Genomic DNA, 15,715 nt, shown 5'->3' with positions numbered 1-15,715 from the left:
TCATATGTTCCCTCTCAAGCGATTTGCTATAACCAAAATAATGTCACAGAGATTTTGCACGTTCTGACTAGCATCTGCAAGATTTCGTGGTTCCACTTGTTTTGCATCCTTGAAATTGTCATCACAAGTATCAGCGTCGTCCAGTGCAGCTGATGCTCTAAGATTTACGCCTAGATAATCACCAGATTTCAATAGACTTGTGGCCTCGCCGAGATCATCAATGGAATCACCATAGTTTTCCGAACAAGAATCATATATTCCCTTCAATCTGGTGTCAGTTGCATTTTGCTTGAGGGAATCGACAAGGGTTTTGGTTGACTTGGCGCTTTTTGTTGCCAAATCTATAGCAATTTGGCCGAGACCTTTAAGATCTGCCCTGCCAGAACGAGGGTCTGATCTCAAAGAATTGGCGCAAAATTGAGGGTTTTTTGATGCAGTGCAAACATCACTGATCAAATCAGCTTCTGCAGAGGTAAAAAGATTGCTTAAAATTGATAGACAAATGAAAAACAAGGCTAACAAGGATGAGCTATGGCTCCTAGAGAACTCCATTATTTTCTCCTCTAATTTCTCTTCCTTGAAGTGTTGTTGTTCTTCTGTAATGTTCACACGATATTATATACTAAGTGATCTTTAAAATTATCACATGTTAAGTTGTTAACAAACTTGCAACTTGTACTCATCAAACATTTTTTTTGTAAAGGAGATCATGCCATCATTGGTGATGAGTACTCAACCTCGCATTTAGCCCCCACTAGGAAGCTGTGAAGTCATCTCTGGTTAATCATTTCTTCTTACTAATTCTTATGCGTGGTGACTTCTAATCGGAGCTACAACCCATTTTGATTGTCCATGATTATTTAGAGTAGTCACGTAATTCTTATAATGACAAACCAATACCAAAATGCAAATTGTAACTTGTGAAGTCGTAGGTCAAACTAGAAATGATGTCCTAGTCATAATCCTAATGATATACAAGTTGTTGGACAATTGTACTGATTCTTGCATATTGTGTGAATGAAAAACTGTTATCATGGATTTCAATCTTTGACATGAAAAGTTTAAATCCCTATATAGTAGGCATTATGCAAATTAGCTTAGATTTTCATCTCCTATTTTTGTACTTAAAAATGTGCTTTTGGGAGCTGAGGGTGATAAAACTGCTAATGTCTTGCTTTTGCATCTTGAAGATCATGGTAGGTGCAACCATTCCGTGTTAACAAAGTACAACTATTGTATACATGCATTATGATTGTCTTTTTTTTTAATTTTGTAATGATTTTCGTGAGGGTTTGAAGATCATGAAAAGTACAATTACTAAATATTAATTACATCCGTAATGCATGATGATTACCTTACTCTGTTTTCTAAATGATTTACGCAAGGTTTTGAATAAAATGGGGCACACAGTTTATCAAAAGATGAAATAAAGACGCATAGAGTAGGAATGCATGCATCAGTGACGAAGCTAAAGAAATATTTCACGCGGTAAACACAATTTTTAACCTATTATTGTTATTACGCATGATTGAGGGCCAACTCAATTCGCACGCAGATTAGTTACCTCCTCGATTCATATTCAAGCTTGAGGTTCTCTGTTTATATTACACTTTTCTACATTACAATTTGTTATAAACTTTTAAAAGTCACAAATATCCTATGAAGAGAGAGATTTTAAAATTTGGATTGTTATTTATTGTTACATGGAACATGTATCATTCATATAAATAGTGTAACAAAACTGTAACAAGAAAAATTGTAACAGAGGATCCTTTGCTATTCATACGATGGTTAAGCAACATTTTGGCAACATTATGCCACTTAAGAAATGCTGTTACACTGACTTCCTTATGGTGAACTCACACACTGCAAGTCTGTAATATTGAAACTATTTTCAATAGTCAGGATCCCAAGATGGTAGGGTTGTTAAAAGCCTAGTTTAGAATCAATGTAAAGTCGATTTAGTTTTGAAGGGTCTGACTTTATACTTTGCTTCAATTCTTAGATTCATTTAAGCATTGAGATCAATAGATTGGTGATGAATTTGACAAGATTCTATTAAATTAGATTTTAACTCGTGCATTAATGCATAAGAAGTATATTTATTCAACAAATTAATCCACAGACAGTATTTACAGTGGTGGTTGATTCACATTCCAGAGGCAGAATCGAAATCAAAATCGGTGTTATAATGCCGATTATGCATATGAATTTTCGTCATTCACATTTACTCGTTTGTTTTGGAATCAGAATGGGTGTTATTTTCTCAATGAGTTAATTATGTTAATACTCAAATCATAAGATTAAAAGTAAAATTCATACTCAAGGTTCCAAAATCTGTTTCAATTCGAATTAGACTTAGTTGGTTTGAAATACGCAGTTATATATATTTCTTGGGTTAATACCACATTGTCCCCCCAAACTTTGGACGATTACCCACTTCAGTCCCTAAACTTCAAAATGAGACACTTAAGTCCCTAAATTTATAAATACCTCCAATTTAAGGAAAATTGTTAACAAATCCTGAATGCCGTTGGTGATCGAAGTGTCCCATTTTATAAGGGTTTAGGGATTTAAGTGTCTCATTTTATAAGTTTAGGGACTTAAGTGGGAGGTATTTATAAGTTTAGGGATTTAAGTGTCCCATTTTGAAGTTTAGGGACTGAAGTGGGTAATCGTCCAAAGTTTGGGGGGACAAAGTGGAATTAACCCTATATTTCTTAGATCTGTTTAACCATTCAAAAAAACAAAAGAAATTAGATCCACAATGAATTTTACTAGGTTGAACTAAACTAGATTTTTTTAAAAAAAAATCAATAACAAGTATTAATTTTTTATAATATTTGTAATTTACAATACAAGACCTGATAACAACAACATACACATGTAAGTTTGGAACAACACAACCACATGCATGGGTTAAGGAATACCAACACCTAGAGACTCAATCCAGATCCAAACGAATAGGTTTTTGAATCTTTTACACAACCCTATAGGCTCAATCCAGATCCGAAGAACTTTTGGGCAGTGATATGATCAATGCGTTCTCCCATCTCACCTATCAGATAATTTTTCCAATCTCCAACCTTTCCTTTCCGAAAAAACATTTCATTTCTAGCAGTAGGCCGGGTCCCGCTCTTGTTCACCTCCAAATTGCTCAAGTTATCAAAGCTACAAAGCTCCAAAACCTCATCAACAAAACCACATGTCTCTTCCTCGGGTGAAATCGGACACCCCATGAACTCAGCTAAAAGTTTCAGATGAAAACTTGGCTTTTCCTGCAGCGCTTCATACTTCAAAAACAGGACCTTTTCAGGCTTCTCCAAGCTTTCTCTCCAGTAGCCTAAAACATGATCCCAAACTGGTCCAGAAAGGCTCACTCCCTCACAAAACATGTCGAAAAACTCTTCTAGTGAAGCTTCAGCCCCTAACTTCTTGGAGAAGTGCCAATATGAGACGAAAGTATCCTTAATATTTCTGCATAGGTAGACAATCTTGCAACCTGAATTCAGCACCGACTCGGGCAGTAGGGCAAGTGGATAGTGAGTCGAATATAGTCTTCCCAATGGACAAGAAAAGTCAGCGTTCATTTTTTCTGGCGAGAAAAAAAAAAATTCCATGAATGGCACCAGAGAGTGAGGATTTTGCTTGAGCAAAGGATGGTTTTGGTTGATTGGATAAATCTTTCGGTTGGCTAAGGTGAACATCAGGGCCTTCAACCATGTGGTGCCTGATTTGGGAGTGGTAATTAGTAAGACATCAGTGTCCCGAGCTTGGAAATGGTTTTGGCATGCAATGAGCCCCGGCAACCCTTTAGGACCGAGCCAAAAGCCATTGTACTTGTACAGATAAGAAGAACCAAACCATCTCTCTCTAGGGAGGGTTGACAACAGGTTCTTGCAGTATTCTTGCATTAGTTCCTCTTGTTTTTGATCTGTTGAGCAAGGAACTAAGGATGCAGTTGTGGACATATTGGCGCTCTTAGAATTTTAATGAATCTACTTGCTCCAAGTCTCATGTCCGTCGGTGCTTTTGTAGACTATTATATAGCTTCACGGACTAGTGAACCAACTAAACTAGATTTAAATGTGTGTATTAAACTATATAATCATCATAGCATTTCCTTCTTTCAATCTATATCATCCAACAAAATTATTTCATTAAAACTTAGGGCAAAATACACTTTAACCCCTTGTGATTTTGTGCTTTTTCACACAATTTTTCTATGATTTAAAAAATTATACAGAACCACCTCATAATTTGGATTAAAGTGTCAAAATGACGAAATTTTGCATAACGAAACCAACTAAAATGTCAAAAGTATCCCTATATAAAATTAAAAAATTATTTATTAACCACAGAGGGGCTATATATAAATTTTAAAAATCATGAGGGAGTTATATAGTAAAATATAAAATCATACAGATTTAGAGTGTTATGTGTATTATGTTTATATATTTTGGTTATTTCAGTCATTTTAGTTTTTAAATAAGGGTAATTTCAGCATTTTTATGGGTTTCGTTACAAATTATCATTTTCATCATTTTGACACTTTAATTCAAATTATGAAAGAATTACATATAATTTTTTAAACTATAGAGGATTATGTAAAAAATTACTAAACTATAGGCAGGTAAAGTGTGTTGTGCCCTAAAGCTTATAAACTATATAGAGCCACGACACATCTCATATTAAAAATGTAGCATTAGGTGACCTCTCATATTCTTCCGAGCCTTTTCTCACTTCAGGCATCCAATTACACATCATCCCCAATTATGTAGCCATGACTAGAGGCGGCAAAATGGGCGGGATGGGCGGGATTTGCTTGGGTTTGAGATGGAACCGAGTCATATGGGTTTGGGCCCAACCTTACCCATATGTGTTTTGGGACTAACTTGGGCGGGATCATTTTGGGATGGGTTTAGATTGATCCCGCCCAATACCCAAATCCATTTTCTACATATTTTTTTTCCTTTAATTCATTTTTTATTTTTATATAATTTTAATATTTTTTATTTATTAAATTTCTTTTAGTTTTATTAAATAAACATGCAAGTGCTTTATACTCAAAATTCCCACCAAAAATTGGATTAACAAATAAAGGAAAAGATAGATATACAGCCATATTCCAACATATATCAAGATGGCCAAGGTCCTTAGGATGTTGAATATTTATCCTTATCATTGTCCAAGGATGACAGGTCTAAACTAACTGAAATGCTGGAAATTCTTGTGGATAATGACTAGAAGACTACTAGATTATATTCGCTGGTATGACTATAAAAATTATTAAAGATAATTTTTGAATCTAAGATTCCGTTTGGATTGACTTTTTTTTTCAAAAAATAAGTTTTTCAAATACAATGTTACAGTAATATACAATAACTCAAGAAACATCCCATCCATATTAATATATCAAATATTTCAAAAAAAATTTATAGTAAAAATTTTTCATATACATTGCTACAATAAAATATTTCAAAAACACCTACCAAAAACAGCTAATCCAAACGGAGCCCTTGCCATTTGAGCCCAATGGGTACCCAAGTATTTCCCATCCTTTCCCATTCATTAATGGGTATAGTTGGGATGTGTCCCAACTTAAACCCAATACCAAATTATAATACCCATCCCGCCCAAAGTTCCTTTGGGCATGGGTAGCCCATTGGGACTTGGGACAAATTGCCAGCTCTAGCCATGACCTATCACCATGCTTTAATAACTGAAAATTGTCAATTCGTATTGTTAGACACGTAAACTATTCCACAATATTTTAATCAAACTCTGAACTCACAAGAATCGAGTAGCCAAGATTTTAAACTAGCAAATTGGGAAGAAAACCATGACTTTCACGAAAGGTGAAAGGGATTCACCGATTAATAAAGTGGACGCCCAGAATGAGGCCATGTTTTCAACATTTAGTCTTTCGATTGGCTGAGAAAATGGACGCACATCTAATAGTTGGCGTGTTTGGATGGTCCATTATCTGTAAATATTATGCTATTTTGTTTGCATGATAAACACTTTTTCTTTTTCTTTTTTATTTTACATATATCAAATCACAAAAGGCATTAAAGTGCTATAGTAAAATTAATTTTTTTAATAGAGTGTCTATTTGTTTAGAATTCTTCAAAAAACATTTCCAACAAAAATGTTTTGAATTTCATTTTCTTTTTCAATTTTTTTGTTTGCTAACCTTGTAAAACATTTCCAGTGCTCCTTAGTTGGGCAATTGCCCTCCACTAACTTTGGAAAAGTAGACATTTTGGCTAGTAAAAAATTCTTAACATTATTAGATTACCTCACACTTGCAGCCCCTGAATTTTCTAGATTCTTTACCTTTTGTATTGCTTCAGTTACATTTTCCTGTTATTCTTTACTTTGCACCTTAGAGAAAAAAAATACTTTGACCTTTATCATATTGAATATTCAAATTTTTTCTATGGCATTCTAGAAAATCTTAAAATTTTTTAATTTAATATTAATAACAAGTAAAATGTCTCATTTGCATTTCTTGTTGACTTGCATTTTTCAAAGTGGTTGAATCCTATAATCTCATGATTTTTTCCCTCTTGCCTATGGTCTACAACGCTTTTTTGTTTTAATGATTTAATTTATCACCACAACCTCGTTTTTATTTTACATTTGCGCCTCCTCCATAATCCAATTCTTGTGTTTGGACATATAAATTATCCATACATTCTTAAAAGCAGTGTGCTCTAGAAAAATATGTGGTTGATATGGTGTTGTAAACGAGTCAGATCCTAATCGGAATTGGTAACTCTGAACCTTGGATTGGATTAATTTTGGATCCAGATTCGTTCACCCAATAGGACCCAATATGTAATTCCAAGTACTGGTTGGATATGGATTCGAACCGGATACAGTGGTCCATAAAAGCAATTCAATGATAAAATTTGGATAACTTGATAATTTCGTTTTGCACAAATTCTTTTTTTCATAAAATTCATGGTACAACGAGTCTGAAATGGGTTGGAACTAGGGCTGCAAACGAGCCGAGTCGAGTCGAGTTTTGACCTAATCGAGTCGAGTCTCGACATAATTTCATTGAACTCGAACTCGAGCTCGAGCTCGAAAAAAATAAAAAATAATTATTTTATTTTTTAAAAAATAAATAAAATAATATTTTTTTTCTTAATAAATAATAAAATATTAAGGATATATATGTAATTTTACTATTAAAATATAAAAAATATATATACTTAAAATAAAAAATATAAAAAAATATATATATACTTAAAATAAAAAAAATAAAAATTATATATATATATACTCGAGCTAACGAGCTTAATATTTTGAGCTCGAGTCGAACTTGACTCGAGCCGCTCGCGAGCAGCTCGATTCGTTTGCAGCCCTAGTTGGAACATATATTGCCATGTCCGACTTGTTTAGAATGTAAATATATCAAATCCGGGTCCGATTGGATAAATGGGTCTAAGCAGTTTTGTGAATTTGAGCTGGATCCGTGGTCCGACCCAATTTATTGACAGCCCTAGGTCTATATATACTATCGACTTTTAGATTGTCAGACTCTAAAATTAGCAAAGAATATTGTTTCTGCTTTACTTAATTGCAGCAAAGACAAGCCAATGAAACTATGTTAGAAGTATGTCATTTTCACTGGGAAAAAATTCATAATCTGCACGGCAAATTGAGCTACAACTAAGATTGCCCTCGGTTGATTATTTTAATTAATTATAGATCCTAATTTTGAAAATCTCTCGTTTACTTTTTGGTTTTAGATTATAAATTTTTTTAGTGGCCACAAAAAAGCTAAAATCCAGAATTTACTAAACTGTAGTTTTTCTTGATTCTAATTATTTTCTATAATTATTTCCCATAATTAGCTTTTGCAAAATCTAGAGCAAATAAGAACAAGCCCATTGACGGGTTTTTTTATATAAGTACAAGTTCAATTCTGAAATATACCCGTTTTGATTACAAGTATACAGGTCAAATTAGTAGTTTAGGGCAAATATCGGGTCGATCCCACGAGGCAGATTGAACAATTACTGGCACTACTAAACCTTCTCTATTATTTAGATGATCAATGAATTAAAAGAAATAAAATTATGCTAAACTTATGCAAGATAATAACAAATGAAAGTTCCTTCGGTTATGGTATTCCTAACTACTCATGCAAATGCCATTTTTGGATTGATTACTACTATCTTGGATAGCTATGGCGTAATTTCCTTATGCATGTGAAACCTACTCTCGTAGTGAATCAACTATACTTATAACTAATCCATACCTACTCTCGTGGTTATGAAATTAGCTACAAGTTAATTATCTCTATGAAATTACATAAAATGAATCACTTAAGCCACAAAGGTGCACATCTACTCTTGCGAGTGTACTCCTTAGATTTAACACTTCTTGAACTAGTGTTAGATCTCAATTTTCATTGAAGACACAACACCTTTAGATAATCACAATTAATGGTACCAAGTTAATCATGATTTAGAGAGCTAAAGTGTTAAATAACTTGCTCAAAATAATAGCTTCAAATAACCAAATAATAAACACTAACAATCATAGAAAGTTCAACCAAATCCAAGGCATAAACTTTAGAAACACATAATAACATATAAATCCATAACTTGTAGATTAACTAAACTTAGAATCAAGTACAAACGATAAAGAGTTTGGAAAGAAATGTAACCCTTGTCACATGTGTTCATCCCCTCCATCTTCATCTCCGTCTTCATCTTTGCCTAGCTAATAAACAAGAAGAATGAACTACTAGTTAAACTATCATGTACTATACTAACCTAACACTAAGAAAATGTAAGAACTACATTTTTGTGGTATTTCTTGCACTCTCCAAGCTCTCTTGATCCTTGCAAGTTCATGGCTATTTATAGATGAATGTAGTTAAGAAATGAGGCTTCAAACATCCCTTTTATAGCTGCTAAGTGGTTGACAGCCCTAGGGCAAATATCGGGTCGATCCCACGAGGGAGATTGAACAATTACTGGCACTATTAAACCTTCTCTATTATTTAGACGATCAATGAATTAAAAGAAATAAAATTATGCTAAACTTATGCAAGATAATAACAAATGAAAGTTCCTTAGGTTATGGTATTCCTAACTTAGGTTATGATATTCCTAACTACTCATGCAAATGCTATTTTTTGATCATTGATTACTACTATCTTGGGTAGCTATGGCGTAATTTCCTTATGCATGTGAAACCTACTCTTGTAGTGAATCAACTATACTTATAACTAATCCATACCTACTCTCGTGGTTATGAAATTAGCTACAAGTTAATTACCTCTATGAAATTACATAAAATGAATCACTTAAGCCACAAAGGTGCACCTCTACTCTTGCGAGTGTACTCCTTAGATTTAACACTTCTTGAACTAGTGTTAGATCTCAATTTTCATTGAAGACACAACACCTTTAGATAATCACAATTAATGGTACCAAGTTAATCATGATTTAGAGAGCTAAAGTGTTAAATAACTTGCTCAAAATAATAGCTTCAAATAGCCAAATAATAAATACTAACAATCATAGAAAGTTCAACCAAATCCAAGGCATAAGCTTTAGAAACACATAATAACATATAAATCCATAACTTGTAGATTAACTAAACTTAGAATCAAGTACAAAAGATAAAGAGTTTGGAAAGAAATGTAACCCTTGTCACATGTGTTCATCACCTCCATCTTCATCTCCTTCTCCATCTTTGCCTAGCTAATAAACAAGAAAGATGAACTACTAGTTAAACTATCCTGTACTATACTAACCTAACACTAAGAAAATGTAAGAACTACATTTTTGTGGTATTTCTTGCACTCTCCAAACTCTCTTGATCCTTGCAAGTCCATGGCTATTTATAGATGAATGTAGTTAAGAAATGAGGTTTCAAACATCCCTTTTATAGCTGCTAAGTGGTTGTCACACGTCCATCAATAGCTGTGAATTATTGGAGAAGGAAACAAGTTATGCAAGTAGAGAGCAGCCATTTCTGACTAGAATCCGGCCGGATTGCTCCCCTGCCTTTCTTTGCAATTTATGTTCAGTCTTCAAGGCATTCCAATTTTGCAGCAATTTCAACTGAATTTTTCTCGATGATAGAAGCTGAATTAACTCTTGACCAAAACACAAAACTTGTAGCCCTTTGAGTTATCTTTCCAATTCATTAAGAATCATCTCATTTGGATTTGTGTAGGCTAAGAAATGACTGAAATACCCTTCACTACTCAATGCCTTCTTTCAAGTTCGACCATAGAAATTGGCTACTATAATTCGGCTTTTTGACCTAGAAAACCTTCAAACTGGATTTCGATGTTTTCACATGAATTGTAGATCTATCTCTTATCTTCAAAATGGTTCAAGAATCATCACAATCCGATCATTGTACCTCATGTTATAGCCGAAATACCAAAATGTGTCAAAACTGTCAACTTGTTTTTCATTCAAATGAAGTATATTTCCAACTCCTATACAAATTATGGACAAAATGCAAGTAAAAGTGACAAAAACCTCATTTAATCACTTAAGAGCATTTTACACCAATTATAGCCAAAATGATCCATTTTCTTCCTATAATATTGGCAAAGTGACTAAAAATAATGTAAAATGTTGACGGGATTTTTATATCAATGCAAGTTTAATTTCGATTTTACACCCGTTGGACTGCAAGTATACAGGTCGCAGTTTTAGTACAAGATGTGTATCGGGTCGATCCCACGAGGAGCAATTTAAACAATTACTAAACCCTTGTTTTCTCTATTATTTAGACTTACAATTAATTTGAGCAGAGAAAGTATAATGTTGTAGCCTACAAATCTGATATACAAATCTAGTTTAACAAATGCTGAAAGCAAATAGAGAAATTTCACTTAAGGAAGATTCTAGGGATGTGGATTCCACTTATGGCATAAACAACACAAATGAATGGACTTACTTCTTGCTATTATTCTTGTTTAACCAGAGATTCATTTCCAAAGTTTCCAAGTCTCATTTTCATGATGAAATGGCCTAAAGCAATATAGATTTCCCTATTTTCATGGTGAAATACTACTACTACTCTGTTTTATTTCATGAAATGCTAAATAATCCACTTAAGTGTATCTCTATTTTCATGAACATACAACTCAAGCTCTACTCATGTGTTTCCATTGTTATTACCAATTCTCATTGAATAATAACAACTATAAACAAGCTATTGGTGATCAATCAATAACAAGTAATCACAGCTACACAAGTAGACAAGTTAATACAAGATATAACAAGTGTAAATCACATTCAATTCATATTATTTAGCCATAAGTTTCATCTACTCCCTAGATAAAGAAAATTAGCTACTCATGAATGATTTAACAATCAAACTCACAAGTTTATTAATGCAAAACATCATAAAGTTCAAGTATAAGAAGGATAAAAGAAAGCTTAGCCAATTGAAGGTGAGGCTCTCCAATTCTTGCTATACTCTTGCACAATATGATTACAAGTGAAACACTCCAAAAAATGCTTCTCCAAGAACTCATATCTAGAGAGAAAAATGTTACAAGATGAAAAATTAGCTACGTATGGTAATCTCCTCACCTCTCCCCTGTGTTTCTGCATAAAAAGTGGTAGAAAGTCTACTCTTCTCCTTCATAATTTCCTCCACTCAGATTTTGTAAAAAGAAGTCAAAGATATGATGTTTCTTTTTGTCTACACTCATTTGGTCTTCTCTTTTGTTGCAGAAGCATGTGCCACCGATTTCTGTCCCTCAAAATACCTGGAAAGGTTGTGAAAAAGGTAAAGAAAAATGGCTGTGCCACTTGCTGAGGAGGGAGGCAGATCCGAGCCCCAGATCCGAGGGGTGATAATGGATCCGAGGACTTTCCATGATTAATCCGAGGTTGGATCGTCCTGACCTTGGATACACTCCGCCAGAAGTACAGACGAGGGCTCGGATCCCTCTTGCACACACGGATCCGAGCTTGGATCCATGTTGAGCAATTTTCCAGTCTTTCACTTCTTCCCTTTTTCTACATTTTTACTCCCATTTTCTTGTGTACTTTGTCCTCTGGATGACCCTTACATTTCTTTCAGCTTGTGCATGAATTTCATACATTCCTAACCTTCACAATTTCACAAAATTAACGCATTAATCCATTCATTTATCAAGTTTTGAACCCTTAAACAATATTTAAGCAATTATCACCAAAAGATTTCAAAAATGGCTTTAATCTTCTCAAAACATACCAAAAATTCATGCCAAATTTGTACAAAATGTACGTTAAATATTCACTTATCGAATGTCATTCAAAAATAGCTCAAATTAGTCACTTATCACCCATAATAATGGTCCTTTCCCCGAAATTTCCATAGATGTGTAGTATATAACAACAAGCACAGTAAACTGACAGACAAGCAATTAAAAACCTTCGACAGTTAGCCTTGAACGGTTAATTTGCCAAATACTTTTTCAGATAAAACTCGAAAGCAAAAGATTTGTCTTGATCTAGACATTTTCAGTGCTTGAAACAGATTTTTCATGACATGGAGAAAACTGATTAGAGTTTGGCTTGAAATGAAGCAACATCAATAGTTGCTAGTGAAAGAAGCTCGTCCGAGAGCATAGCCATTTCATCCTCCACCATGGTAATCCATGCTTCGATCCCATCACCAGAATTTGTACTCATCAAGATTACACTATTCTTGATAGGGGAAGTTTTAATCCTCACTGAAATAGGTTTGCCAAAACCATAGTCCACTCCATATACCGGAAAACTGCACAAATTGGTGAAAAAACAATATGCCATTGGCTCCTTACCAAGCTGTTCCCCTTCAGCTTTTAAGATATTTAAAAAAGGCACTCCACTTTGAAGAATCTTTATATAATCATTGTTGATTATTCTAGTTGCATTCCTCAGGTGTCATCACAGTATTCTTTATCATTATCATCTGTATCAGAAATTGTCATTAAAGCAGGAGTAGCAATTGAGAAGTTGCCAAATGCAAGCCGGTCAGAGGGCAAGTTCATTCTAGGTCTCAAGTTCACGGCTTGGAATGCCAGAAAATTTGTTTTACAATTTTCCTTGGCCTGGATAACGAGGATGAAATGCTTCAATATAAAAGCGGTAATGGCTTCAACCAGAGTAGGATCCTTCACCGAACCTGTGGAGCCGACTGAGGAGGCAAATTTCTTGACTACTGCCAACTTTTTCTTGTCGAACACAAACTTTTTGGAGAAATTTCTATCTTTATGATGATTTTTAAAAAAGTTCTACAAAGGGGGTATTTTGTGTAGTGGTTTCTGTTTTTGGGGTCTTCGCATTTCTCAAATGCGAGCTCCTTGAGCTCGCATTTGAGAAATGCGAAGTGTCCTTAAATTTTCTGGATCCGAGATTAAAAAAAAAATGGAAAAAAAAAACTGACCTCGTATTTCTGAAATGCGAGGTACATGACCTCGCATTTTTGAAATGCGAGTTATATGTACCTCGCACTTAAGAAATGCGAGGTATATCTACCTCGCATTTCTGAAATGCGAGGTCATATACCTCCAATTAAACCACAAAACTCCGCTGTCTAGTGTCCGCTGCAAGGTGCAATTTTACACTTATGATCAAGTACTGACTATGTACCTATGTTGTTTGCTTTCCAATAACAGGATTCTAGATTTTGCCTAAAAATATTTCTTGTTGCTTCTGTTGTAATGTCATGTTCTCTTGCTTTATGATTTACAATTTGCAATGCAAATTTCTACAAATTTGACTACTTAAGGCTCTAAATTCATCACAACTGCTTAAAAAAAGATCCCATAATATTGACATCAATAGTTAATAATAAGTTCGGGAAATAAATGTTAACCAATGTAGCAAGCTTTTTGGTTGGACTTTAGCTTGCATTAGATAAATACAAATTCCTAGAAAATTGCATAAAAAAATTGTAATAATTGTTAAATTACTTATAAAATTAGTTTATTTGGTAAATTCATTCTTAAGAGTTTACCATAAACTCTTTGTTGTTAAAAAATATATGTAGCATATGTTGTACAGTGTATTAATCTAATACGTCAACATTTTTTGCAAAGTGTATTAATGTAGTAATTCAATAATTTAAGTATCTATAAACTGATTGAGAAATCGTAGTTACTCAACTACTTATATTAAAAGTAACATATTATATACCACATAAAAAAGAAAAGTTAGCAATTATTATTTATAGTTAAATAAAAAATAAGAATGAACAAGAATAGTAATTAATTTTTTTGGTATTGGTACTACTAATAATTGATTAATCAATTTCTCTAATTTGCTATTATTGATACTACTTAGATTTGCTTATTTGTTTATTGTAATTTATTATGATTAATATGCATACATATATACATTTACTTATCTTTTTTGGAAAAAATTGAACAGAGTCTCCCCTTAAAAGTGGCCTAAACTCCCTGCCAGCAAATGCAGACACAAAACATTTAATCTAAACAATAAGTCGTACATTGAAATAACGGCCCTGCCAGCAAATCCAGACACAAAACACCAAATCTGAACGATAAGTCATACATTGAAATAACAATATATTGACATGTCAACTGTGTTAGACTTGTAACATATGCCTAGCACATTAGGTACAAAAGATTAATCTAAAAACAAAGATTACAGCCTGTGACTAATTTCCGTGTTCATTTCGTTCGACTCGGCTTGTGTTTTGACCACCACTCAATGCCTCCAATCTGTCTTCGATCGCAGACAATCGCTCCTCGACCGCATGTACTATCCCATCCAACCGATCAACCACTTCACGCATTGCACGCATCTCAGTGATCACAGCTCCAATCATGTCTTGAATCGATCGCCCATTCGTAGCCTGAGAAGACCCTGCATCAGTTGTGGCCTGCCTGTTTTCGCCCTCTTCTTGTTGTTCTTCGTCACCCAATTCCGTTTCATCGCGATAGGCAATTCGGTCCATTGTGGCTTGGCTCACCATTGCTGATGCAGTGTTGTACGATTCACCTGTCAAATTTACACCGAAGTGCTCAAAGATACGCGTTAGTGTCCTAGCATAGGGTAGTGCTTTCTTAGCCCCCTTAAACCCTGCAGTTCTTGACATGGCACCGAGTATGATTGTGGATATCGGAATCCCTGATACATTGCCTAAACCAGCCTCTAATTTGTCTAGGAAATACACATCCATTACCCGGACTTCATTCTTACTGCTTGAAGCCGGCAGAATGTTGTGGTTCAACAAATATACCAATAAACTGTGCCGGAGCACAAGACACCGTGTGGGAATAGGTGCCGATTCCATTCTTAAGTCCCCCGTGACAGGATCCGCTATGGTTTTAAAAGAATTAAAGCTACTGCCATATTTAGAGAGAGCGACCTCGAATTCCCATGTTGGATCCCCTCGGACTATGTACTTTCCATGTTCAAAGGTGGGACCCTCGTCATCACCTCTTATAATGTCGGCCAGAGTCTCTCTCGTTAGAGTTATATGTACCCCTTTCACATAACTCTGTAGTTCTACAGAACTGACATTCCCTTTATTCGAGATGTTAGCATAGAATTCCCGCACCAAATTCGGGTAATACCGTCGAGGTAGATTCAACATACAGTCCCACCCCATTGTTGCAAACTGTTCTCGAAAGTGAAATTTCCCATCAAAGACAGGATCAAGGTCCACTTCAACTAGAACTGTATTATTAGCACGAACGAGATACCAATGTTGATTTTCA

At 34.5% G+C, this 15,715-nt stretch overlaps 2 protein-coding genes across 2 annotated transcripts; both read right to left on the bottom strand.

Annotated features, from left to right (window-relative positions):
• On the bottom strand, nt 1–552 carry LOC113760341 (pectinesterase inhibitor-like). Its single transcript, XM_027302893.1, has one exon. It carries the CDS (start codon nt 550–552, stop codon nt 1–3), a length of 552 nt encoding a protein of 183 aa, XP_027158694.1.
• Nucleotides 553–2,990: 2,438 nt separating this feature from the next.
• LOC113764015 (cytosolic sulfotransferase 5-like) lies at nt 2,991–4,039 on the bottom strand. The gene has a single exon (XM_027308044.1). It carries the CDS (start codon nt 3,969–3,971, stop codon nt 2,991–2,993), a length of 981 nt encoding a protein of 326 aa, XP_027163845.1. The 5' UTR covers nt 3,972–4,039.
• Between the last annotated feature and the right edge of the window lie 11,676 nt (nt 4,040–15,715).

Source organism: Coffea eugenioides, chromosome 2 (genome assembly GCF_003713205.1).
Source record: "Coffea eugenioides isolate CCC68of chromosome 2, Ceug_1.0, whole genome shotgun sequence".
Lineage (NCBI taxonomy): Eukaryota > Viridiplantae > Streptophyta > Magnoliopsida > Gentianales > Rubiaceae > Coffea > Coffea eugenioides.
This window is presented reverse-complemented; position numbering and strand designations above follow the sequence as displayed.